Here is a 27,042-nt window from a genome sequence, read left to right as displayed (position 1 = left end):
CAAGATCCTAATCAGCCAGGCTTCTGAGCATCATATTATAGAGGGACTGCCTTTTTTGGCTGTTAGTGAGAAGATACATGCTACCAGGTCAGTCTGCATCTTTCATGACCTTTCAGCAGCATTGGCCAGTCTATCAATCCCACGTTCTTCACAAATCTGATGAGTCTTGACATTCATGACTTTGTATAGCAGTACTAGAAGAATGGCTGTGTCAGCTGATGTGCATGGCATCCATATTTGTTCCATGTGGACAGTCCACTCTTCTCTTCTCCTTTTACACTGTCTGATTCAAGCCAGAATGTAAATCAAGAGCACAGGACAGAGTCAGTGACTGTGGTCTTCCAGGGGAAGCCTGTACTTCTTCAGGTGTTTACACCCTCTGCTGGGAAGAGATGTTGCTCTCCATCTTCAAGTCTTCAGCTATTAACTAGTCCCCTTTTCATCTTTTATTTGTATTTATGGTTGTATGAAAAGTCAGCGTATATAATAAGTGTATAATCCAGTTCTGACCAAGATTTTATGCCAGAATTTTTGCAGGGACAGAACCAATACAGTGGCAGTAGCTAATACAGAAAGCCTGGATTTCTCTTACACCACAGACATCATTATGTAATTGTTACACTTTCAGGCTCATGAACGAATGGACACTTTGCTGAATGCTTTGTGTAATGAAATTAATATATTAAAATGTCCCTCGGTAAAAACATTTAATATCTAACAACATTAACGCTCATGACAGGTCAAGTTGTAACATTTCTTTTGTGTTTAAAAGACAGAAATAGGCAGAAATATGAACAATGGGCACATTCTGTATTCCTGCATTCAGAAGGGACATGGACTGAACAAAGGACAGAGTATGAGTTCTGTGCTGCTGTTTAGAGAAATCTAACCAGTTAATGAATAATAGCATCAATGAATAATAATGTTCACCAAGAACATCAGACAAGGATTTTATTGAATGTCTACAGTCATTCCCAGATCAGGAGAGTCTTCAAACAGAACTTTCAAATCGGCTTCATGTTCCTCAAATACAAGTACCTGTGATAAAAAAAAAAACACATATATGAAGGGCATATGTGAGGAGTTGTGAACACCTCACACTACTCTGGGTAAAGTGATATGAGCCGACATCATGCAGCTTCATTAGACTGGAAATTATTTGTATTATTTCAAATATCGACATATTTTTTATATATATATATATATAAAAGCATGAAATGGGTATTCAAAAAAAATACAGCAATACATTCTGATGACACAAACAAGAGAGCGAATACTTCATTGATTCCACCGTTGAGGAAAGGCCCTGGAAGATAGAGTGCCTGCTGTGGTCCAATGTGCCAGTAGCGTCCAAGATTCTGTCCATTAATGAAGACCACACCTTTACTCCAACCCTATGAATATTTACATTTCATTTAAAATTAATTCTGTTCATGTTTTTTTACAGTGCTCCTTTGGTCATAATTGCTTGCATTCACTCACTGGCAGCTTCACATATGTATCACTTGGGTAGCCATCCACAAAGAGTCTTCCAAGGGAAAATCCTGGAAAGCTTGGTGCAAGGGGCAGTGCCTTCCATGGAGCACGGTACAATCTAAAGTGGTGGAAGTGTTACGGTAGAAAGAATGACATCACATTTTGATTATAAGCTGATTATACTGGTGTCTCTAGCCACTTTCTGCAACAATTTACTAGAAACATGCATTCATATTTTTTTCATATTACAAAGAAAATACTAACCTATCTATGAAAGCAGGGTTTAAATCCAGACTATAAATTGTGAAATCTCTCAAAGGTTTATTATTCAAGAAAATGTCCCTTATTAGGCCTGAAAACAGAAACAGCCATGAATACATTTTTATGACACTATTTCACAACTGTTTCCGTACTTAAAATGTATTAATCTACACTAAAGAACGGCACAACTCACATGAACCCTACTTGAGTGTACACTACCTTTACGTTGCAAGTCCAATGTTTTTCCATAATGTACTCGCCCACAGTTCTCTACAAGTAAACTCAGTGTTCTTTCCCCCTGAACAAATCAGAAAGATGTGACAGTGCAGCACATTAAGGCGCCAATTCATATATTGTAGTGTTAAAAATGTTAACTTCTAAATTTATTTTGGCAATACGCTTGGCAATATTTTGAATAATTGACCCATTAGCTCGCCATACTCCTTTGCCTCGTAAGCACCCTGTTTCAAAAAATTACCTTCCCATCAGGCACTGCTAACTCCTCAGTTTTAAACTGGAACACACCAATGAAACTTTTGTCCACAAACACCTGAAAAGTACACAGGCTAACAATGACAAGTTCAATTCTACTTTATTGTGCAAATGGGAAATAGCACTATAAGCTATTGTCTTCTTCATATATAGGTAACTTTGTTTTAGTTTAATCTTGATTTTCCTATGAACCTAATGTACTTTTAGACCTTTGTAAATACAACTTGCTCTTTTAATGCTCTTTTAGTGACACATGAGCCAGTCTCTCTTTACCTGTGAGTATAGTGTGTATTATTCAAGATTTAAAATTAACCTTCAAAATAAATATCCACCCAAAAATAAATAGATAATTGATTTTTATTTAGCTTATTTCACATTGTGTCATCCATCACAAGTCTGTGCTGAGAATACAGAGCAAGATGTAAATACCAAGGTCCATTCTCAGAGTTTTATACCAAAGTGATATTCTGGGAACAGAGTTGGCCTGAAAGACACACCATGTTACAAGTCAATAATATTGTAACCTTTTAAGGTAAAAATCTTACATACTGATGTTTAATGAAACTGCTTTCTGTTAAGATGTGCAGAGCAGTACTGTATATTCTTCAGTAACAGTATAGAATCTGGGAAAATACTTACTATTGCTCTGTCTCTTATGCTGTTTCCTGATTTTAGTGAACCTCCACTGGAAATCATGGTTTCATAAAGTGTGTATCCATACAATTGTCCATTCCCATTGTTTACTGGAAGATTCTCCATATTAACAGGTGTTTGTGATTTAAAAGGCTATAGTCAAAAAATAATATTTGAATGTGACAGGAAATTGAATCAGCCCCAAAATAATTTAAAAATCATTAATAACAACATTACTTGCCTTTTCTAAAAATGGCAAAGAATCCCACAGAGACAGATGTTGGTACATAATAGCTGCTTCGTATCCCTCTTTCCAGCGGATGACAGGCATTTCGGGGAGCTTTTCACCTCACAAAAAATTCAGGTTAGCAAAGATTTTTTTACATGTTTTAAATTAATTTATCTTTACATGCTTAAATTTAAATGGATTTAAATTAATTAAGCTAAAAACAATAACCTACTGTGGTAGCGACTGAAAAGGTCTCTAAGAAGGTGGTATTTTGGTGTATAATCACCATCTTCAGTTAATGGTGCATCATAATCTGATGATAAACAATGTATAATTCTGAACTCTATAACAATTTTACACTTTTTATATAAAAAAAATCATATTTAAGGTAAATAAAAAATGCTAAAAGCTTAATTGCAAGAATATGGCAGGGCAATATGCCTGAATATTATCCATACACATTAGGAGCCTAGAGGGTAGTAGCCTAGTGTGTAAGACACTCACCTATGAACCAGAAGGTTCAAATCCCATATATTACCATTGTGTTCTTGAGCAAGACAACTAATGATTGTAAGTTGGATAAGGGCGTCTGGTAAATGTTATAAATGTAAATACAAATTGATAACAATATTAAGTTCTGTGCAGGAACAATAGACATTGATTGTGTTTTAAAAGTGCATGTGTATGAATGTTTAGAAACTGACCATAACTTGTGATTATTGGCTTATATGATGGGGATTCCACAGCTCCACTGGTGAAGCCAAAGTTAGTTCCTCCATGGAACATGTAAAGGTTGATAGACATACCTTGTCTCAAAATCTCCCGCACTACAGCAACCATGTCTGTCAGATAAAGGATAAGCACATGTGGGAAAACTTACTGATTAGGGGTGTGTATTGGAAAGGATCTAACGATCTGATACATATCACGATACATGGGTCACGATATGATTATATCAAAATATATTGTAACACTGTACATATTGCAATATTGTACATTTCACTTAAAATGTAAAAACAGAGCTCAGAGTGGATCATATCACATTAATAATTCAGCCAAAACAACATAACTCAGAACTGAATTGAAAATAAGATATTTATGTGGCCTGTCATTATGTGATTGTCATTTGTGATACACAGCAGCACAGCACACGGTGCACACAGCATGAGAAATGCTAAAGGTTTCCGGTTCGAATCCTGAGCCACCAAGGTGCCACTGAGGTGCCACTGAGCAAAGCACCGTCCCCACACACTGCTCCCCGGGCGCCTGTCATGGCTGCCCACTGCTCACTCAGGGTGATGGGTTAAATGCAGAGTACAATTTCACTGTGTGCACTGTGTGCTGTGCTGCTGTGTATCACTTGTGACAATCACTTCACTTCAATTCAATTAAACAGGGCCACATCCCAGTATGCCCGTACCTCTACCTAACAGAGATCATTGCCGGAAGATGCAACTGTCAGGCAACCAAGGCAAGGATGCCAAACAGAAGATAACAGGACACAGGATTATGTGGGTCATATAACAGCAACCAACACAACAGCAGAGAAATGACAAGGACTGGAAACAAGGCTGGAGTTTATAAAGGCAGTGAATTAAGGTAATTAGATACACATGAGGCTAATCAGGCAGAAAAGCTGTGGTGTTATAGAACAATGGTCAGGGAAGAAGAACTAAACTCAAGATCCCCCAAGCGGTGGCGGCAAACACTGAGCAGCCAGCTGCAAGAAAACTCAGAGGTCCTTTCCCAGCACATGCAGCATGGAGGGATGTCTGAGAAATCACAGACAGGGAGGATGACTTCCTACATAGAACCTGAGAAGTCCAACGGGGAGGATGGCTTCCCCGTTCCTCTGCCCTTCATGTCTAAGATCCCAGGGTGCTGGGTCTACCAAGGTAAGAGCCTTCTCCCTTCCTCCTTCAGACATTGAAGCACCATATAGCACCACCCAAAAAATAACTTGGGTTGAGCACCAAGACTGGACAAGGGGCTATTTTTTGGTGTTTTTAAAGGCAGGAGGAACATCTGCCAGGAAGTTCTTGTTCCAATCAACATGCCTTTGTGATCTGTCCCACTCATTATTAGGCCATTCCATGGAGAAAAGAGAAACAAACAAAAAGGAGAAGGAGAGAACCTGGGATCCCCACCCAGCTCAACCTGTATGAATAAATTGCATGAGAGAAAAAAGAAAAAGCTCATTTAGCAGACCCTCTTTCCAGAGTGGTTTACAATCAGTAGTTACAGAGACAGTCCCCCCTGGAGACACTCAGGGTTAAGTGTCTTGCTCAGGGACACAATTTTATTAAGTGGGGTTTGAACCTGGGTCTTCTGGTTCACATAATAAAACTAATATAACAAAGACATATACAAACAAAAAGACAAGTATAAAAACTGCATAAGTAACAACCTCACACTGGGTCGAAGGCCTGGGAATAAAAGTTTTTTTTGTCGAGATTTGAATTGTGAGTGATGAGTTGGTAATGTGATTGTTGTACAGATAAAAGCCCCTGGTCTGCAAACCTAAGGCAACGGGCCGATATGTAAGGGTGCAGGAGTTCTGGGGTAGAGCCATTCAAAAAAAATAAAAGGATTTTATAGGATTTTTAATGAAAGCCAGTGAACTGAAGCCAATGTGATATGCTCTTGTCTGCTTATACCAGTTAAAAATCAAGCTGTGACATTTTGCACCAATTGAGGTATGGCTGATCCCAAAAAAAAGGGAACTGCAGTTGTCAAGGTGAGTAGTTATTTTCATGTGAGAGGACTGGGAAGACAGTGAGAGGTGATCCTACTCTCCCCTTGTCAAACGTGTTCTTTGTTTTATTTAAAGTAATTTATTTATGAAAAAATAAGATAAATAAGAAATACATACGAAACGATTGACAACTAATAAATCACAAACAAAACGGGAAAACAGAAGAAAAAAAACTGAGACAAGCAGCCAGACCCAACAAGTTACGTCAGCCTCTCAGGGGAAGCTTAGGGAAAACCCGAGGTGATGCGAACAGGAAAAGCAGGCGGGGAGGATGTCATGGTAAGAACAGCCCCAAAACAGAAACCGAGGCCCCTTTTATACTGGCTGTCCACAGCAGGTACAGATGGGCAAAATTGGCATCCTGCAACACAACACAACACACAGAACACCCCAAAACACCAGGACGTAACAGCCAAACAGCTCAAACCCTGGCAAGCCAGGTTTGTTCTGTTCTTCGAAAACTATGACTTCCACCTCTCCTACCGACCTGGCAGCAACAATAGGCTGATGCCCTCTCCAGTCAACATTCCCCCAACCTTGGCCTCCCTGTCTCATCATTGGACCCTTCCTCTAGTCCCTCGTGTCACACGTCCGCACCACTCAGGCCAACAACCCCAGTCTGTCCAACACACCACCAAAATGACTCTATGCCACCCACTTCTCATAGAGATGTTCTCTTATCATCCCATTCAGGCCACTCACGGAGACGCCAGACGCTCCATGGCCGGTGGTTGTCCATCGACGCCTACGTCTGGACTTTTGTGGAGGCATGTGCGGTATGTGCCACTACTCCTTCCATTCCCCGACGTCCATGTATCAACATTGTGGTGGACTTTGGGACAGGGCTGCTTGAGGGGAACGGTCAGCACACAATCCTGACACTTGTCGACCGTTTTTCCAAAGGCCATTCACCTAGTCTCCCAGGGTTCCCTCAGGACATTGTGTCAGACCATGGGCCACACTCCACCTCCATGATTGGAAAGCCTTTTGCCACTGGCTACCCCCCCTTTTCATCCTCGACCCCTCCCTCATCGCAGACTTGAGGGATGGGTGAGGTGTCAGGTGAGAGTGTCAGGTGAGAGACACTGACCAGTCCTTGCTAAGTCATTGAGTTCAACTCCTCAGAAGTTCATGTAAGCCTGATCCTACTGTCCCCTTGTTGAACATGTCCTTTGTTTGTTTCTTCCCTGTTTGTCTGTGTAATGTCTCTATGGGTACTAATGTTTTGACTGATTTGTGTTCATAGATCAATGCATAGATCAATGCCATTCTTCAATTAGGAGTGAATCACTTGCATCGCATATATTGTTGCATCGGCAACGCCATGCTTCTTCACTTACAGTAGTGATGTTAAACAAAGCTGTTTGGTGTGCAGCCATTTAGTGTGTCTTGCTCCAGTCTTCACTCATCTTCTTTTTCCTTCTCCCACAGGTAGTCATAGATCAAAGATGGAGGTAGTAGCCTATTGGGTAACACACTCGCCTACGAACCAGAAGACCCTGGTTTACTTACTACCACTTACTACCATTGTGTCCCTGAGCAAGACACTTAACCCTAAGTGTCTCACAAGGGGACTGTCCCTGTAAGTACTGATTATAAGTCAATCTGGATAAGGGCACCTGCTAAATGCAATAAATATTTTTGTTAAGTATACTGAGTGAGAATCAGCACCATTTATAGCAAAAACTTCATACACAGTGTAAATTATTCAGGTACAGCTACAGCATCACAGATTTTGCACAATGGCCACTATTATCAAACTGCTAGTGTAAAGTCAAAGGTACTACCAAGAACGGCTTGTTAGTTATCTGCATCTTGAAGACAATATACCCTTTACATTTTTATAAAAGTTTAAAGTGGGAGGAGCCTAATAAGTGATATTTTACCCTCTGGAGGGAAAACGTGGTGAAGGTCGCCCCACCCATCATACCAGCCAGTCCAATATTCCATCACCATTACTGGCTTTTTAGGCTGCAGATTGAAAGCGAAAAAGGAGTGTTTATTTTCAGTTGGTAATTCAGATTCATGAAGCATGTCTCAGAAATGCTGTTTACCTGCAGAAAATGTAACAGCATCATGTCTTCATTTTTCAGCTTTTGTAGATTAATTGTTCTGAGAGCTAAAAATAAAAAAAGGACAAACATGATTATTGTGAATTTTTATAATATTGAAATATCCACATTTTATGCCAAAACTGCATTTCAATGTACCTCCATTAACCCCACCATCCTTTAAACCCTCATGATTGTCCGACGTAAGCAATAACTCACTTATGCCTCTGGACAGCAGTGCCTGTGCAAGAAGATAGCAAGCTCTCCCTGGAGTCATAACACATATAACTCACTTTCTACTAAGTCACATTATTACAGAGGAAACCACAGTAGTTTTAACCAGGTAGTCTACCTGTTTAACAAAATCCATATAATTATTATCCACGGCATATGATCCATATTCATTTTCCAGTTGTACAGCAATGATGGGGCCACCTTTTTTAAACTGGATAACAAAAAGATTAGTTTAAGAGTTATGGTCATCGCTATAACATGGTCAGTGTGGCATTGATATAGTTAGTCAATAAAAATCTTACATAGATACATTTTTATACAACTATCAAAAATTAACAAGAGAATCAAGTCTAATCTTTGTGGTTTGTCAAATGAACTTTTCCAAGTTAAAACAAAATTCTCTTTACCTGTAACGGGACCATTTTTGGAACAAGCTTGTCATAAAATGTATTAACTGCATCAGTAAAGCCAGGGTAAGTTGTTCTCAGCTTCATGTTTTCATCACGCAGAAGCCAACTAAAGTGAAACCATGGAAAAAAAAACTGTTATATCCACATCCTACTGCTATGACAAGTTCATATCATTTGCTGTTCACATTATATGTGTATATATGTATATGTATCTGTAAAATAACCTGTATAATGTTTTATAACATGTATTACTGCAAGTGAACCTTGTTTTAAATAAGATGTGATGGGGCAGTGGGGGCCTAGCAGTTAAGGAATCGGCCCCAGTTTGAATCCCGTTCCACCAAGGTGCCACTGAGCAAAGTATAGTCCCCACACACTGCTCCCCGGGCGCCTGTCATGGCTGCCCACTGCTCACTCAGGAGGACACATTTAGTTGTGTGCACTGTGTGCTGTGCTGTGTATCACAATGACAATCAATTCATTTTCACTTTCATAAGACCATGACCTTTAAATGGTGGTGGTTTTAAATGTAACCAGAGGTCTTTCCCCCATTTTTCTTGGTTGCCATGACAACCCATGTTAGTAAATTAGATGCCCTGTGTTCTCACACATTTAAGATATCATATTTCCTTTAAGTTAATTGCATTTACTGAGCAATTCTTGCTCCAGTGAGATCCAGTGGGAGGCTTCTGTGAATGCATACAAACCTTGGCAAGCCTCCGAGGTCCAGTTCTGAACATACATATGGTCCAGGACGAAGAATCACCCATAGTCCCACATCAGCAGCCAGGTTGAGATAAGCTCTAGGCACCAAAAGAAAGATAAAAAAAAAACATTTTGAATTATTTTATGCCTGCTCTCAGGAAAAGACAATGGTAACTGCATACCTTGAGCAAAAGCTATATAAATTATTCGAGTTACAAATCCTGTTGTGGAGATGCTGTTGTTGTCTACCAAGGACATCTGTGCTCTATTCCCAAGGAACCCCAGGTAATGATCATGGCTGGCGAGAGCTAAAATTCCCAACAGGACATGAGACTAAAAAAGCTCCCAGGGACACAACAACAGCAGCAGGCAGTCAGTGATGTGTGCCAAGTGACTGGAAGTATATGGCTGCTTGAAGGTGGGCACTTACTCTAAATCCAACTGTTTGTGGAAATGAAAAACCCCTCTCTCGGGCTGATGCAGGCTCCATGGCACGTATCTGAAAGACACTTTGCGTCATCGTTCTGCACGGTCGTCACTCTGGATGGACGCTTTGAACTGGTCGCTCACTTACGTGGTGAGAGTGTTAATACCACAGGCTTTCATTTTCAACATGCGATCCTTCCAGTAGGCTTTAGGCACCCTGAAATAGTGGAGGGAGCCACCGATGATCCGGAATGGCTCTCCACTCAGGGTGAACTGAGAAGAGTTAACACTCAGTCCCTCCTTCCTACTGAGATTCCTTCCAGAAGGCAGGCTAAGAAACAACTCATTTTAACTTCAGAAAAACACCAATTAACTGCCACATCAATGCCATTTGGTCTTAGTCCATTAATTTTATTTTAAAGTATCAACATCTGCAGATGCTTCAGAAAAAGTAAAAAAAAAAAATGCATAGATTGTAACATGGATTGTAGCGAATATACAAAACAATATATGATTTTGTATATATACAACAAATATATGTTGTTTTGTAGACTGTGATTAATTAGAGGATTAAAAAGACATAATAACTAGAAATCAAATATACAATTTTACCCGATGTATCGGCAGAGGATAAAGCCGGCGATGAAAAGAAAAAGAACCGCATATCTTCTTCTGTGTGAAGCCCTTATTCTGAAAACAACCATTTGTTGTTATTCGTGTCTACACGGGAGTGAAAATGAAGGTGAATAATAAGACGTACCGCTGTGGTGAAGTGTTTCGGGGCAGCTCAAAGGTGTGGCTCATAATAAATGGTCCTGCCTCCTGCTGCACGTTTTAATTCCCGTTCAACAGGAAATTAGTGACATGTTGTATTTAGCATGTTTTTTAATATCACACTTCTGATAATGTTATGTCACCGTCCCAATAAACATTGAGTTAATGTTTTTACACCAGTCAAATGTCACCTTATTTATTTTACTGTTATCTTATTTGTATGAACTATAAAATTATGCAGTGTGAACATTTCCGACTTAATCGTGGCTTGAAACACTTCAAAGCGCAGTGAAATTGAAGATTTTGGAATACATTTCCCACAATCCTCCAGAATCTCAAGTTTGCGCGTGCGCATCACAGCGAGGCCCCTTTCTGGCAGTTTTGTTAGGAATAGGTTGACTTAAGGGCTTCATAAAAGAAGAGGCGATACGACAAATCTTTAGACAGCAGGCGCATGAGGTAAGATATTAGGAAGACCATTTATGCATACTCCCCGCGGACTCTTTTATTATTTTGGCCAGCTCACGTTAATCAGTTTTGGAGCTGGAGCCTTATTTTTCAGGCTACTTCGATAGCAGTTGTGGCAGCAGTTTTGCTTTGGGCTGCGTTAGCACGGACAGCCAACACCGCTTGTTGACAGACGGTTTCTGTGGCTGCATGGCTAACTACCACCGAGATCAGGCCAGGCAGGATGTCAGTGAGAATTATTGCCGCCGCAAAAGGCTGAACTGATGCATTGTTTATTAGCGTTAGCTGCCATCTCTTCTGTCTAGCCACTGTGGTGGAAATTCTGTGCTGGTGAGATTAGTTCCCATGACAGTAATTTAATATTATACTGTCACTAAGCATTGAGTTGCTTAACCAAATGCTATTTTATTGTAGTGTATTGTGGTAATAGTATTGCTTTTCAAGCAGTGAGGAGTTTGAATAGTGCTCGCTTGTCTGGCAGTCATGTTAATGATGCGGTACAGAAAGGACTGTCCATTACTTTCTTCTAAAGATTGGTCCTTCATTTGTTTAATTAAATCATGAAATTTATATTACTGTATTGCTGTCCTGGCACTTCTATTTTTATGGTAGGCATTTTCTTTACTTTATTTGTTCAGTTTCAACACAAATCAACAACATGATAAGCTGCAGATTTTAGATCTTTAACTCAATCAGATCACATTAAACAACTGAAGGTTTGAGAACCACAACTGTGGACATGTATTTTATTATAATTTTACTGTGGAACACTTATTTTATTCAAATATGATCATTGATGCCATTTCTCCATATGTGTCTGTATATACACAGTATGTATCAATCTGTCTTATGTTTTATAAAATGATACTCTTCTTCTGTTTAGGTTGCTGAGGTTTTTCCTCCCTACGATGAGCCCTCATATTTGCAGCACCCATTCTTTCTGCAGTTGATGAATCTGCAGCTGGCGTGGCGATGACGGACAGTGTCAGGGCCTTCCTGTGCAATGTTGCAACAGTTAGTAAAGCATTCTGCTCTAATTTTACTGACTTTACTGGAAGAATAGACTATATAGAGGTAGTTCCTTTATTTAGTCGGTGCATATTACAGGCAAATCACAGACTGTGCAAATGGAACAATACAAGTCTTCAATTTCATTCCTCATTTGCTGATGCTAATGTTGATGCTGGCTGGGTTTGCGCAGGGGATTAAGGATTCCATTGTGGGGATTGGCACGATCTCCAAGCTGGATGCCCGAATTCAGCAGAAAAGAGAAGAGCAAAGGAGGCGAAGAGCAAGTGGAGCCCTGGCACAGCGGCGGGCACAGAGCGAAGAGCGTAAACCAGAGACGTACATTATAATATATATATATTTTTTTCTGTTTATGTCGGAAGATACCCATGAAGAGAAGGGCTTTGATTTTTGTAAATGTGCTACTGTGTTCCCCTTCTAGTGAACCAAAATTAGCAAGTAGGATCTTCCAGTGTTGTGCATGGAATGGGGGTGTTTTTTGGGTAAGTTTTTAAGCAGGCATGCATGAACTGCATAGATTTAGGTTGTGCACTTTACTGAAAAATTTAGTTTTTATTCATTTGCTCTCTTTCCTCCCCCCTCAGCTTAGTATGTTGCTGTTCTACCGTGTGTTTATTCCAGTCCTAAGGACTCTGACGGGAAAGATCATAGGTATGCATATCAAGGGTCGTCTCGTCAACGGTCACACATAATTCTTGAAGGAGTTGATTACTGATTGAAATGTTTTCCTGTTAGGAGACCCAACACTGCATGGAAATGTGTGGCCTCGGCTGGAATGTATCTTGTCTTCTGTGTTTAGTGCATTATGGGTGCTTCCCCTATTTGTTCTCAGCAAGGTTGTCAATGCCATTTGGTTTCAGGTGGGTCGTCACTGCTTTTCCTTACACTTCCAATCTGTTCACAAGCGACTTAAAATGTTTTAGCTATGGAGAATTTGATGCTAAATGTAACCTTCTAATGTTGTACCCCTCATCCTTAGGACATTGCTGATCTTGCATTTGAAGTATCTGGACGAAAGGCTCAACCCTTTCCTAGCGTCAGTAAAATCATAGCTGACATGCTTTTCAACCTCATCCTCCAGGCTCTCTTCCTTATTCAAGTAAATAAATGTAAAATATATTTTTTTTTTTGTTCATATCCTTACAGTGTCCAATGTTTTGCTCAAAGGTTTATGCTTGTCTTTTCTGCAGGGAATGATAGTCAGTCTTTTTCCCATTTATGCCATTGGTCAGCTAGTTAGTCTTCTCCACATGTCTCTTCTCTATTCACTTTACTGCTTTGAATATCGTTGGTTCAACAATGGTAAGTTTATAGTTCTCTGACTCATTTATAGTTCTCTGACACATTCATTATTCTCAGTTTTCACTGTTTTTACATCAAAGGTATTGAAATGCATCAGCGGCTATCAAACATTGAGAGGAACTGGCCCTATTACTTTGGCTTTGGTCTACCCATGGCACTGCTGACTGCGCTGCCATCTTCATATATTATAAGGTAAAATGCACAACCTCTCCCATTATGTTGCAAGATGATATGTTGAGAGAGAACGTTTGGATTTGGAGGAAATTGCTTTGAATAACCTGAAGACACAGGAAGAGCTTCTCCGATTGACGGGACAAGTTGAAAGCAGGATGGTCTAATCAATAAAGGAGGAACAGGGGAAGTGGATACAGAAAATAGTAAAAGAAGGAGATGTGCTGCACGACATATATTCAGAAAGGTTCTGCTAAGCAACCCAGCAGAACTTCGTTTTCATTTTTAGGCACGCACCAGTTCAGCTTTCACATTTCTGATACCAAAACCTGGCGTTTTGGCTATTGACCGAGCCCCAGGACCAATGTGATATTGTCTTACTGTGGGGAGGAAACTGAGATTGCACTGCTATATTTAGGGAATTACAACTTAAATACTTTACTTAAGTTAAAAAAATCTTTGTCTGAACTCTATGATTCTTGTAGGGGTGCTTTTAAGTTGCTCATTCTGTTATTTTAAAACATTGGTGCTGCAGATATATCAAGTCACTGTGGATCATGTTTGTCTAGCAAGCGCAAAATAACTTAATTATGGATAACATTTTATTGGTAGCTCCCTCCATGCTGTGTTAGCTATCGCTTAACAAAACATGCCCTTAAACTTGTGGACTGCGTATGCATTATGGTGGCCGCTAGCGCAGTATGTGTGAGTATATAAGAATATTGGAAAAACCTATCATTTAATGTAGTAGATCAGTTTCATTTATCGCACACTGTTAAGCCAGAAATGTACTTTCTGTGAGCTGCGTATCCGTACACAGTTGTGTTGTGAATAATTGTGGTGATATACTTGCGTGTACTCTTCATCGATGGTAACTTGAAAGCACGTTGTAAGTCGCTCTGGATAAGGGCATCTGCCAAATGCCGTAAATGTAAATGTACTCCTTACCATCAGGGGTCTGTGTCGAGGCTGCAAACCAAATGAATGAATACCAATATATTGATGGTTTGGTGCATTTCTCACAACACTGCCCCTTTACAATTACACAGGTGTTAACAGGTATATATTACAGATACAGCAAGTATATTTTTGCCTTTACCGATATCCAATTATTTAAGTCATTATTTGACATATGTGATACAGATATTGGATTGCTATTCATTTCTGACTGGAAAACATTCTGTGCGAACTTAGTGAGGCTTGATGTGAAACTTGAAAATACTTTCTAAAGGATGTTTTTTTTTTTTTTCCCCCCTTATCTTAGTGGCTGCCTGTTCTCCATCCTTTTTCCCCTTTTCATCATTAGCGCCAATGAAGCCAAGACCCCTGTGAGACTATAGTGAGTTTCCACTATTTTCTTTATCAGTTTAGAATATTTTTTTGCATTGTGCTTTCATAAAAACTCTTTGTATTTAAATGTAAATTTAAAAGTATGCCTTCATTTTCTCCACAGCCACTTTCAGCTGCGCCTCTTCTCCTTCGTTGTTCTCATAAGCAACAAGCTGTTCCACAAGACTGTTCACCTCCAGTCCACTCTCACGTCCTCTACCTCCACTGAGAAAATGCCCTCTCCTCATGCGTCACCAGCTCGCCAACGCCCGCTGCCTTCCCAGTGACTTCCACCAGGGGATGAGAGCACAGCCTGTGGTTCAGACCAGTTGAGAGTGGCACCAGTTCTGTGGATGATGTCTGAGAGCTGCCCGAGCCAAGAATCACCAGTGAAAAGGGTTTCTTTTGCTTTTACTTTGGACCATGTGTCATTTTCGGTCCTTTTAATGTTTTTATGGAAAGACCAGGCACATTTTTAAGTGAATGCTACATGGGATGGATAGTCTGTGCCTCAAACACTCTCACACACATTAAAGGAACATTCACAAACACAGTTATCAGTCCTGTTATACTTTTAGAAAGTTTTCTGATTTTGTACTTTATAATGTGCCATTTGAGTGAGTTTTAAAAGTACAGCACATGAGTGACCTCTGCACATAATAGAACCTGACCTAGGGAATTAACCTGATCCGCTTCCACTTTTAGTGTTCCATGGATAACAATAACTGTATCTCACACACTTTGTCTCACATAATAGGAACCCTGAAGTGTCTTTGACTGACTTCCTAACTTGATTTGTTCTTGTGTTTAAAGCGCATAAGGATGGATGAAACATCCTCTTTAAGACATGCATTACATGTGTTTTTTGTTTGCAGCTGAACTGACAGCACTGATCACTTTGGCAATGTTGTTTTTGCCAAAGAAGGAAATATACTGGTTTACCTATTAGCCCCAATTATCCTCACATTTAAAAACATGATGCCACTGAACACATATCATTTTTTTTCATGTAACTGTGAAGCCTTCCCCCATGTAAAGGAATACAGTCTGTCTGAGCCTAAAGACCATGGTGAAGCACCCCTCATAAAATTATGAAATGTGCTCTAGAACAACTGTATGAGCAGGTAACAGTGCCAGTCAGGCTGGGTAAATATTCTTTAGGTCTTAAAATGCACATTTTGAATTTACTACCACTGGTCTGAAAAGAGGGGCGTAGAAAACGGAGATGCTCAGCTATGAGGTCAGCAATTAGTTTGGCCTGCTGATGGAGGTCAGGATCTCTTGTTTACCACAGAGCTCAGCACATGGGATTTCACAGAACTTCTGAGCAGGAACACGTGATGCACAGTGTAGGATTTTTTAACTCCTAGAGAAATCCTGCTCTGTGAAACACTGTAGAGCACCATCACATAGTCATTATTTTCCGCTGAATGAAGTGTAATATTTTTTGGGTGGTCTGTAATTATTTGAAGAAGTGATGTTCTACATAAGCAGACTGATATTTGTGATTGAGGTTTTGTAAAAGTATTATGTATTATTTCAATAAAACTTGTCTGTACATATGTTATTTTTTTAATTTTCCATTTTTTTCTGTTCTGGTTTTTATATCCATAACAATCATATATAGATTTTTTTTATTAATCCCATTGGGAAATGCACAATGATATTATAATATATTATACAGTAATATAATACTATATACAAATAATTATAATGTGACATTGCATCTGTGAATCAGATATCTTTTTCGCTACGGCCACCTTCGATTCGCTGATCTCCAAGCCATCAGTGGTCGACGGTGGTGATTTAAAGATCTACAGCGTTTGCGTAGCTCTACGCACCCCTGGATTCGCTAAGGACACGTCACTGCTGGAGCGCCAGGAGGAAGTTGACCGACCGGTTCACGAATTGATTGATTGGGTTTTCTCCAATAGGAGCGAGTCTAAATGCATTCGAGCAACGACTCAGCCAATCACTATAGTTCTCGCAGGGAGTGGGCTGGCATTGACAGTTCAGATGGTTCGACGTGGAAAAGTGAGTGTGAGTAACTAGGACCAAGGCGGGTGTGTGGCGGATGAAAGAAAGAAACTGGTAAATTTGCAAGTCATGAATTGTATTTTGCTAGTTGAAGTGTAAGGAACCGAACCATGAGTAAAAACCGCGCTGTGTAGTTGTTAGCGAGGGCGAAACCTAACGCGTTGCAGGTAGATCCGGTTTAGTGCACTAGCTCGCTAGCCTGCTAGCTGTATGCCAGAGTACCTCCATCTGTTCCTGTGTTTTGCACAATTAATTGGTTTGGTGCTTCCAGTTTGTTCTGTGATGCTTCTGTCATGTCGTGTTATTCAGCTGGTGAATGAGTGCGTTCGGTTTGATTGGGACACTCCGCATAGAACCTCGTGTTGGCACCTGAGTGACTGTAACCATATTAACATTTTCACGCTGCGTTATAATTATGTAGCAGCGTGTTGATGTCGTGGAGATCCAGAATGGAAAAGTAATCCATCCGCCGTGCTGGGTTTTTGTGCATGATTTATTGTCAATATTTCTGAGCGAGCGTCATAGGAGAAGATGCGTGAACTTCACCTCTGCTTGTGCCCTTCTTCTCCCTCCCTGCAGGGTTTAGGGGTCTGAGTCCTGCACCCACGTGAGAAGATGACAAAGTTGGGCTTCCTCCGGCTGTCCTACGAGAAGCAGGACACGCTTCTCAAGCTGCTGATCCTGTCGATGGCAGCGGTTCTCTGTATGTCTTTATTCTCATAAGCAAGAAATGTCGTCTCAATAAAATCTTGAGGGCGTAGCAATACTCTCTAATATTTTTGGAATCTATTTGTTTGGTGGTTCCGGTGCTTGAGCTAGAGTTTGAATATCATGACAATCATCCTAACCCGTATTTTCATTCATAATAATGAACTCTGAACCATTTCAGCATTCAAGTTCAATTAGAGTTTTTCTTTTCATTTCTAGCCTTCTCTACAAGACTGTTCTCTGTCTTGAGGTTTGAGAGTGTCATCCATGAGTTTGATCCGTAAGTTTATAATTTTTTTATTTTTACAAATGTAGCTACAGCTATTACTCCTTAAATCCCTTAATTAATTTTCACTTCAGGTACTTCAACTACCGCACAACTCGCTTCTTGGCGGAGGAGGGCTTCTACAAATTTCACAACTGGTTCGATGACCGGGCCTGGTATCCTCTGGGAAGAATCATTGGAGGGACCATTTATCCAGGTATACGTCTTGCTTTTTTCTGTTGGGATGTGAATCAGATAAGAAATGAAATGTGAACAGTTCATGCATTTACACTGACCTTCCAAGTTCTCCTCCTGTGCTGACATGCCCATCAAGTACACAAACAAAATGAAGGGAATGGAAGCACTGCTAATAACTTGACGTCATAAATGACTTTTTCTCATGAGTTGGTGATGTGGGATACCAATACCAAATGACAGATGCCTTATGGATTTTGCTTTCATATGTCACATCATGGGAGACTGGATGCAATTTATTGGCTTTTTGCAGGCAGTTGAGTGTATTTTGGTGTCTTCTTTCAGGCAGATAAAATCTGCTTGTTTTCTAACCTGTAGGCCTGATGATCACGTCTGCCGCCCTTTATCACATCCTGCACTTCTTTCACATCACCATTGACATTCGCAACGTCTGTGTTTTTCTGGCCCCCCTCTTCTCCTCCTTCACGGCCATTGTTACCTACCACCTCACCAAGGAGCTCAAGGTTGGCAGTATCACAAGACGAAATCAGCTTCTTACAGTTTGAAACGCATGGATAAGTGACTTTTCTATTTGCATTTCTGTATCGTCTCTATGTTCTATACTTTTCAGGATGCAGGGGCTGGACTTCTTGCTGCCTCAATGATCGCAGTTGTGCCAGGATACATCTCCAGATCTGTTGCAGGCTCTTATGATAACGAAGGTAAAATAATAAACATTAAGTTGAATATTCACCTGAATGCCATGTTAAATTGTCTGTTCTTCCTCCACAGGTATTGCGATATTCTGCATGTTGCTGACGTATTACATGTGGATCAAAGCAGTGAAAACAGGGTCCATTTACTGGTCCTCCATGTGTGCACTTGCTTACTTTTACATGGTGAGTAGGATGGCAGCTGCAGGATTTGATTATTTGCACGCATCTTCATTTTCTTCTTTTCTAATGGTTTATATATAAGATATATTTTTAGATTTTTTTATTTAAACTAATTGTTCTTTTTGTAGTGAACACATCACCTTATAATTGTCTAACTGTGTATATGAAAAATAGAAAATGTTGTTTAGCAGTGATTTAAAGGTCCCCTATTATGAATTCTTTTTTGCTTTTGTATATGTCTTAAAATTTGTGTCAGTGTTTTTCCAGGAAAACAAAATTATCCCACTGGAGTCTCGTGTGATGGAACTAAAAATACATTTGTGCTAATTTTTACATCCAGTCAACGAGCAACTGCAGAGCGTTGCATGTTTGGAAGCCATGATAGTCAGTGGAGCCTCTTTTTAGGGGAGGGGGTCGGAAATTCTCTGGGCGGACAAAGCATGAGAAAAGGGAGGTATCCTGATGACATAAGGGGCCAAATTCCAGATCTGATTGCCTGAGCTGCCGCTTTCTGAATGGGGAAGCAGAATGGCTAAAGCACTCTTTACACCTATTGCCATTTCTAGCCACTGCAGGACAATAGACAGGGTGGGGGAACTCGTATTAATGTTAAATAATCTCACAAAGTGAAATTTTCATAATAGGGAACTTTAAGAATGATCTTAGCTTATACTCCCATCTAGTGGACAACATTTATTATATTCCACAAACACAACCATGGCATTAATCATATGCCCTTATCCAGAGCGCCTTACAATCAGTAAGTAAGTAAAGCTATATATATATATAAACATTAGATTTTACTGGTCGCGCAAAAATATGTCACACCATCATTATGATATAATCAATACATAATGTACTACATTGATGCAGATTTGTCCACTTCTGCATCGCAATGCATTGATTACAATTACAAACACATCATTGGCAGCCCTCCACTAGGTCAGCAGGACATTTAGGATATACAGTATACATATATACGTTGATTATATCATAATGATGGTGTGACATATTTTCGCGCGACCAATAAAATCTAAGGTCTACTGTTAATTCTGCCCCTTCGCAATACACCCATGAAGTGGAAATGGAGGAAAAGCTGGTCTTATCAGTATCTGAGTGTGCAGAGATCTACAACACGACATTATTGTATAACGGGAGTTTTGGAAATCACACCTATTATTTGTGTTGAGACCCGTGGCAAGCGTGGCACGTTCAGTTCAACTCGCTGTTTTTAAATGTAATCTTTTTAGGTTCATACTGAAAGCGACTTTAACTTTGATCCAATGAGCAGAAGAACTGTAGCGTTCTGTCCGCACTCAGCTGACGCCACGCTGTCTGAACCAGGCGTTTTTGTGGTGTCGGGAGTGCGGACAGAGCAGAAAAACTGTCGCCGTTCATTGTAGCAAACCAAAGCATCCACACGAGACCATAACTCTTGTATTTGGAAACATCATGTGAACCACCAAGTGCAGAATCATCATGGTGTCCATTGCGACGCATCGATAATCGTAACCGAAAGGTTCACACCTCTAGGGAACAATCAGTCTTGGCAACATTAAGAGATAGATTATTGTTTTTTTACATGCCAATGACCAGTTCGTTGTGGTATATCACAAAATCTTAATAAATTAAGGGACTCTTCAAATAACCTGTCCTTTTTGCATCTATTTTACCCATGGGTCAATATTATTGCTTGGACATGCTAACATGATCTCAAATTGTGTTGTAGGTCTCGTCTTGGGGTGGGTACGTCTTTCTGATTAACCTCATCCCCCTGCACGTGCTGGTACTGATGCTCACTGGACGATTCTCCCATCGCATCTATGTGGCGTACTGCACCGTGTACTGCCTGGGTACCATCCTGTCCATGCAGATTTCTTTTGTGGGGTTCCAGGTGTGTTTGCATTTTACTGCGCTAGCACCCTCTTTTTGGATAGGCCTGTATGCTAAGATGCGCTGTGCATCTCTCCACAACAGCCCGTGCAGTCCTCTGAGCACATGGCAGCCTTTGGTGTGTTTGGTCTGTGCCAGATCCACGCCTTTGTAGATTACCTGCGCAGCAAGCTCAATGCCCAGCAGTTTGAGATCCTCTTTAAGAGTGTCATCTCTCTGGTTGGCCTCATCCTGCTCTCTGTGGGGACTGTGCTCATGCTGACTGGTAAGATCCATTTTATTTGGAGCTTGGACTGTGTGTTTTTAATGACCTGCAGTTTGAACAAACATGGCAGTCAAGGTAAAATGGTGTAAATATGCAACTGGATATTTTAAGATGGAAAATTTATCACAGGCTTGTTACACTCACATCACAGGCTTGTATGGTTATCGCATAAAGTCTTTGCTTTAACTCCTATTGTGTTTTAATGTCTTTAAATATTACCTTCAGGCAAAATCTCTCCCTGGACTGGCCGTTTCTATTCTTTGCTGGACCCGTCCTATGCCAAGAACAACATCCCCATCATCGCCTCCGTCTCTGAGCATCAGCCGACCACCTGGTCCTCCTACTACTTTGACCTTCAGCTGCTGGTGTTCATGTTTCCAGGTTCAAATTTTGCCTTGTTTTTAAAATAGATGTTTTGTGCCTCAGTAGTATGATTTACACATGTAACATGACTGGAGCACACATCAGATTTTCCCAAGCTAGTTTCAGTTGTCGTCTTGCACTAATTCAAGATACAGTGTACTTGTAGCATTAATTCTTAGTAAATTTTTTTGTCTGTTTGTGTTTTGCTGTTTCAGTGGGTCTATATTACTGCTTTAACAACCTTTCGGACGCGAGGATTTTCATCATCATGTATGGGGTCACTAGCATGTACTTCTCAGCAGTCATGGTAAATGCTGTCTATAATACACTGTCCCCATAGACATGTTTTATTTTCCTGAAAACTGTAAAATTCATTCAAAATCGTTGTGAATTGCTCCCCTCCCCCCATTATAAATGTTTTGGCTGCTTTATGTCATTATATTATATGTGTTATTTATTTATTTTAAAGGTCCGACTCATGCTGGTTCTGGCTCCAGTCATGTGCATCCTGTCTGGTATCGGTGTGTCCCAGGTTCTCACCACCTACATGAAAAACCTGGATGTCACACGTCCTGATAAGAAGTCAAAGAAACAGCAAGATTCTACATATCCCATCAAGAACGAGGTGAGGCGATCATGCAAGAGAGGACATCACAGTGGGCTTAAGCAAATTAGCGTCATTGTTAAACCTTTTCAATAATGTACATTTACATTTACATTTACAGCATTTATCAGACGCCCTTATCCAGAGCGACTTACAATCAGTAGTAGTTACAGGGACAGTCCCCCTGGAGCAATTTAGGGTTAAATGTCTTGCTCAGGGACACAATGGTAGTAAGTGGGATTCGAACCCGGGTCTTCTGGTTCATAGGCGAGTGTCTAACCCACTAGGCCACTAACCACCAATGTACTATCTCAAACATTTATATTGTTCTTTTGAAGTGGTCGTAGCTTATGATAATTCAATAGTAGTAACCTTGCCTATGAACCGGAAGACCCAGGTTCAAGACACTTAAGACGCTTAAACTTAAGTTGCTCCAGGGGAACTGTCCCAATGATATACGTATACATTTTTCAGATTGAAATATTTTACAATAATGAAGATATCTGTAGATAACCTGGGGTTGGTGTTGTAGTGGTATTGGAATGTAAAGGTGTCTGTGTGTGTTTGTAGGTTGCTAGTGGAATGATTCTGGTAATGGCGTTTTTCCTGATCACATACACGTTCCACTCCACTTGGGTTACCAGTGAGGCCTACTCCTCCCCCTCCATCGTCCTCTCAGCTCGTGGAGGAGATGGCAGTCGCATCATCTTCGATGATTTTAGGGAGGCATACTACTGGCTCCGTCACAATACCCCTGAGGTGCGCAAATTTTTGTTAGTGCTTTTCATTTCAGAACAAGGATGGAGTTAACACACATACCTCCCTGCTTTGTTCAGGATGCCAAAGTTATGTCCTGGTGGGATTATGGCTATCAGATCACTGCCATGGCGAACCGCACCATTCTGGTTGATAACAACACTTGGAACAATACGCACATATCCAGAGTAGGGCAGGTAAGAAGAGCCGTTTAGCCATTTATCATTTACTGAGGTGTGACTCAGATTTTTCTGTTCTTCTGAGTATTTATTCCCCTGCCACAGGCCATGGCTTCCAGTGAGGAGAAAGCATATGAAATAATGCGGGAGCTGGATGTCAGCTATGTCCTGGTGATCTTTGGTGGATTAACTGGCTACTCCTCAGATGGTACAACTCTTGTTTTGTCATTTTCTCTCTTATGAATATATTATTACAACTGCTAGTGTCACGCTTATAATGAACTTTTTTCTCACAGATATTAACAAATTTCTGTGGATGGTGCGCATTGGCGGCAGCACGGACACAGGAAAACACATTAAAGAGCATGACTACTACACCCCAACTGGTGAATTCCGTGTGGATCAGGAAGGTTCCCCTGTCCTGCTCAACTGCCTAATGTACAAGATGTGCTACTACCGTTTTGGCCAGGTCTACACAGAGGCCAGTGAGTAGACTCGTTTAACCATGGACTGTTTGGAGCCAGTATACAGGATCAGTGGATCCTTAAAAAGTCTTAAAGGCCTTACATATAATTTAAAATGACTAGTAATCATTAAATGGTGGTGGCCTAGCGGTTAAGGAAGTGACCCAGTAATCAGAAGGTTGCTGGTTTGAATCCCGATTCGCCAAGGTGCCACTGAGCAAAGCACTGTCCATACACACTGCTCCCTGGGCACCTGTCATGGCTGCCCACTGCTCACTAATGGTGATGGGTTAAAAGCAGAGGACACATTTCACCCCGTGCACCGTGTGCTGCTGTGTATCACAATGACAATCACTTCACTAAATCCAGAGTTAAATACTGCACACAAAATACATTTATTTACTTGCAACTTGGCAAATTTTTAATGTATGAGATGGGAATTTGCAGAACTGTCTATGGAGCTAGACTGTTAAATTCTGCACTCGGTGGTGGACGTGTTCTCCTTATATTAAAAAATTATCTGATATAACTGAATCAGGAATAGTCTGGTGAGGAGGGAAAGGTATGTTCCTAGATAATTCAAATGAGACAAGTATTTAACCTGTCAGTAATCCACCTGTCACGGCACGTTGCACACTTCAGGTTCACAAGTGCAGTGCAGTTCAACACAATCACAATGTCAGATCGTGCGATTACATAAACGCAAAATGATGCGATTTATATGAAGCTACAACATATTATGTCATTCTCTCAAAGTTTACCATCTGACTAAACTGAGATTGGCTGCTCAGTCTCACTTCAGCCATTCCTGCCATGTTCCGGACTGGAGTCGAAGGGAGCTTGGTAGCCTGGTAGAGCTGGCGATTAAGTTTATGGGATCTTTTTTTTTTTTTTTTTTATAGGCAAGCAAGTGCCATTTATCATATCACAATATTGATCTCAGTAATTGCAATATCACTTTTTTACATTTACATTTTTACATCCGAATCGTGCAGCCCTGAAATAAGAAACCAAAAATATCGCAGTCGCCCCCTAGTGGCTATAGTGAAGTGATTGTCACATGTGATACACAGCAGCACAGCATAGGCTTCACTTCACAACAATTTCTAAAGATCATTGAATAAAAACATTCTGAGATATCAGTATAGGGCACATTAAGTGTTAATTAGAGAAGTGTGACTATTTAGATGAGAAAATGAGCTGTTTATTCATTAGTACACATTGAGGAGGGCAGAGAGAATTAGAATGGCAAGAAGCCAGCAGCTAGATGGTCAATGCTCTGGTCTGGTTTGTGGAAGTTTTCTAAATTTTGGCTGATTTTCTTCACCCAGAGCGTCCACCTGGTTATGACAGAGTCCGCAATGCTGAGATCGGCAATAAGGACTTTGAGCTGGATGTGCTTGAAGAAGCTTACACAACAGAGCACTGGCTGGTCAGGATATACAAGGTAAAATATACCTGCATTTACCTGGACAGAGCTTCTTATAACAACTTTCATGAAGGTTTCTTGTAACATTTGTTTACATGTGAAAGTGACACGTTCCACTACCTAACAGGTCAAAGATTTGGACAACCGTGGCCTCTCTCGGACGTAAAGCCAAATGCACCAAATGTCCACCCGCCTTTTAGCACACAGCACTGAAAGCCTGGGATCTGAGAATGAGTGTGAATCCTTTTATACTTTGTTGTAATTGCAGTAAGAGATTTGTTTCCCCTGTTTTTCTATTTCATTTAAAATTGTGGTGTCTGGAAACGAAGTGTCAAACATCCCCTATAATGTAATTTGGTTTTTTTTTTTCAAGTGGCCAACCATACAGTTTGTCTATGGGCTTTGAAATGTAATATGGTGGTGAAATAAATGGAGAAATTTGGATAAAAAAATGTTGTTAAATTTTTTTTTGTAAAGAACCAATTGCTTAAAAATAGGAAACCTGAGGCTTTAATGATCAATGTGCATAATTACCAATAAGTCTTTATTTGTCTTTGTGTCCTGTAGTATTGTAGTTCTTGAGAACGATCTTGGTCTTGACACCAATTTTTCATGCTCTTGTCTTGGTCTCTGTCGTAGCGGTCTTGATGGGATTTGGGGAAAAAAGGAGAAGACAGCACATGCTCACAGAACAGTATCATTGTTTATTACGTGCCTACATTCAGAAGCAACCAGTCAGATACCTCTATTTAAAAAAAAAAAAAAACATTGTATACATTTTCTCAACAGACACTGCCAGCACTTCATAGTACACTCACATCATAGACATTGCATCATAGCGAAGTTGGCAGTAATTTACTTTAGCTTTACAGAGCACTAACAGTATATTTTCATCAGGCATCTGGAGAAGAAGCACCATGAAAGTAAGATAACCAACTATAAGATCACTGACAATTATTAATGAGTGTATCAACGGCTTCTCGTGGAAAAAGTTGTGAAAAGGTTTTAAGTTGTCATATGAATCAATGCGCCAAATATAGTTTGGTCCCTTTGAGAAGTACTGTCTCCTGTGAAATTTCTGTTTATACCTTTATGCAGACCCCTCAGAATCCAACTCCGCTAATATGATTCTAACTTTTTTTGCTTTAAGGCCATTTTCTCTGCACATTGTGAACATCCGTCTATAACCATGCATTTTCCTCAGGATGAAGTCATTAAGTTATTAAGTCTGTGTAGGCCTTCCGTCTGCTGAGTCTGTTATCTTTCAATATGTGCAGAAAATGAGTCTGACTGATTAGAATCCTGTGTCTATGTGCAAGAGCAGCAATAATTTCGCTGGATAACATTCCAAAATGAAACTAAAACTTGATTAGCTGAGTCCTCTCTATCACTCTATAAGTTTTTAAAGATGTAAATGAATTTAGAGTAAATTATTTTAAATAAGTTTGTGGTACTTAAGGGTCCTCCTTTAGGAGCTTTTCTTTGTTGAGTCAGAAACTGGAGATCAGTGAACCAGCACTGTCTTACTAAGGTTAATTTGATGAATTTGCTAGAAGCAAAAGTATTTAAGAGTGTCAGTGATCACTCTTAAATAAAAGGCAAGGGATCATTACATAGCCATATTCATAGCTTACCCTATGTAGATAAGATAGCATTACACAATTACATTATGATTTAATGAGTAATGACACTTTACAGCAAGGGCTTTTTTCTGTATTGCTGATCTGAGTAAAGTGCTGTCGATTCCTAGTCCCTTTTTGGTCTCTGTACCCTACGATCTTGGCAAAGTCTTGGTCTCAGTTTAGGTGGCCTTGACTACAACACTAGTGTCTGGTCACAAAACATTCAGACATGACAGCAGAGTACGCTTTCAATAATGAAAGATGGTGTTCACGTGGAATTGCCTACTTAACCGTGCTTTTTGTTTTGTTCTGTTTTACTTCCTTTAGCCATTATCTGTATGAAGAATGTATGCTTGTCCACAGATTAGTTTTATGGAATGGCTAAATTTATGATTCATTTAATTTTTGCTATTTAAATCATTGTTCATATGTTCCAATACAACAATCTCACAAATGGGCTAGTCACTTAACGTCAAGAAGAAGCTTCTCACAGTATTGTAGATATGTTCGTTTTAAATATGACTATAGGTAATTACGATAATCTTTCCTGTTTTGTACCAACAGTAAAACCTGATGTGTGGCAGAGTGTTATTTGGAGGCGCCACTGGGGGCGCCATGTAG

General features: G+C 40.2%; 3 protein-coding genes across 8 annotated transcripts; 2 read left to right on the top strand and 1 right to left on the bottom strand.

Moving 5' to 3' along the window:
• Positions 1–934: 934 nt before the first annotated feature.
• Positions 935–10,482, bottom strand: LOC114791816 (beta-galactosidase-1-like protein 2). Of its 6 annotated transcripts, XM_028982270.1 has the most exons (19): positions 10,285–10,422; positions 9,821–10,003; positions 9,677–9,745; positions 9,249–9,344; positions 8,539–8,647; positions 8,250–8,342; positions 8,057–8,138; positions 7,901–7,965; positions 7,733–7,817; positions 3,796–3,933; positions 3,324–3,404; positions 3,104–3,210; positions 2,869–3,015; positions 2,216–2,287; positions 1,957–2,035; positions 1,741–1,828; positions 1,483–1,594; positions 1,278–1,394; positions 935–1,038 (listed from the first exon to the last, which is right to left on the bottom strand). In XM_028982270.1, exons 1-19 carry the CDS (start codon positions 10,374–10,376, stop codon positions 952–954), a joined length of 1,902 nt encoding a protein of 633 aa, XP_028838103.1. In that variant the 5' UTR covers positions 10,377–10,422; the 3' UTR covers positions 935–951. The 6 variants fall into 6 exon arrangements, 5 of the variants coding, with proteins under 5 accessions (XP_028838103.1, XP_028838106.1, XP_028838104.1 ...); XM_028982273.1 differs by lacking the exons at positions 9,821–10,003; positions 10,285–10,422 and adding an exon at positions 10,433–10,482; XM_028982271.1 differs by lacking the exon at positions 2,216–2,287.
• A 293-nt stretch (positions 10,483–10,775) lies between these two features.
• Positions 10,776–15,298, top strand: LOC114791821 (etoposide-induced protein 2.4 homolog). The gene is made up of 11 exons (XM_028982282.1): positions 10,776–10,905; positions 11,798–11,928; positions 12,116–12,261; positions 12,365–12,425; positions 12,528–12,594; positions 12,679–12,803; positions 12,923–13,042; positions 13,134–13,245; positions 13,326–13,437; positions 14,681–14,755; positions 14,870–15,298. Exons 2-11 carry the CDS (start codon positions 11,887–11,889, stop codon positions 15,030–15,032), a joined length of 1,023 nt encoding a protein of 340 aa, XP_028838115.1. The 5' UTR covers positions 10,776–10,905; positions 11,798–11,886; the 3' UTR covers positions 15,033–15,298.
• Positions 15,299–16,755: 1,457 nt separating this feature from the next.
• LOC114791815 (dolichyl-diphosphooligosaccharide--protein glycosyltransferase subunit STT3A) lies at positions 16,756–25,193 on the top strand. The gene is made up of 18 exons (XM_028982269.1): positions 16,756–16,836; positions 17,362–17,485; positions 17,710–17,770; positions 17,851–17,972; positions 18,329–18,474; positions 18,582–18,672; positions 18,743–18,849; positions 20,576–20,740; positions 20,824–21,004; positions 21,230–21,385; positions 21,583–21,674; positions 21,837–21,992; positions 22,542–22,730; positions 22,808–22,924; positions 23,012–23,114; positions 23,203–23,391; positions 24,702–24,817; positions 24,927–25,193. Exons 2-18 carry the CDS (start codon positions 17,398–17,400, stop codon positions 24,963–24,965), a joined length of 2,118 nt encoding a protein of 705 aa, XP_028838102.1. The 5' UTR covers positions 16,756–16,836; positions 17,362–17,397; the 3' UTR covers positions 24,966–25,193.
• The last annotated feature ends 1,849 nt before the right edge of the window (positions 25,194–27,042 follow it).

Source organism: Denticeps clupeoides, chromosome 6 (assembly GCF_900700375.1).
Source record: "Denticeps clupeoides chromosome 6, fDenClu1.1, whole genome shotgun sequence".
NCBI lineage: Eukaryota > Metazoa > Chordata > Actinopteri > Clupeiformes > Denticipitidae > Denticeps > Denticeps clupeoides.
This window is presented reverse-complemented; position numbering and strand designations above follow the sequence as displayed.

Coding starts and splice junctions, on each gene's coding strand:
- LOC114791816 (XM_028982270.1), bottom strand. CDS start 10,376: ATGGTTGTTTTCAGAATAAGGGCTTCACACAGAAGAAGATATGCGGTT. Junction 8,648..9,248: donor GACCTCGGAGGCTTGCCAAG/GTTTGTATGCAT, acceptor GTTTCACTTTAG/TTGGCTTCTGCGTGATGAAA. Junction 2,036..2,215: donor TAGCAGTGCCTGATGGGAAG/GTAATTTTTTGA, acceptor TGATTTGTTCAG/GGGGAAAGAACACTGAGTTT.
- LOC114791821 (XM_028982282.1), top strand. CDS start 11,887: ATGACGGACAGTGTCAGGGCCTTCCTGTGCAATGTTGCAACA. Junction 12,426..12,527: donor GGAATGGGGGTGTTTTTTGG/GTAAGTTTTTAA, acceptor CTCCCCCCTCAG/CTTAGTATGTTGCTGTTCTA. Junction 12,804..12,922: donor TCAATGCCATTTGGTTTCAG/GTGGGTCGTCAC, acceptor CCTCATCCTTAG/GACATTGCTGATCTTGCATT.
- LOC114791815 (XM_028982269.1), top strand. CDS start 17,398: ATGACAAAGTTGGGCTTCCTCCGGCTGTCCTACGAGAAGCAGGACACG. Junction 22,731..22,807: donor TCCGTCACAATACCCCTGAG/GTGCGCAAATTT, acceptor TGCTTTGTTCAG/GATGCCAAAGTTATGTCCTG. Junction 23,115..23,202: donor AACTGGCTACTCCTCAGATG/GTACAACTCTTG, acceptor TTTTTCTCACAG/ATATTAACAAATTTCTGTGG.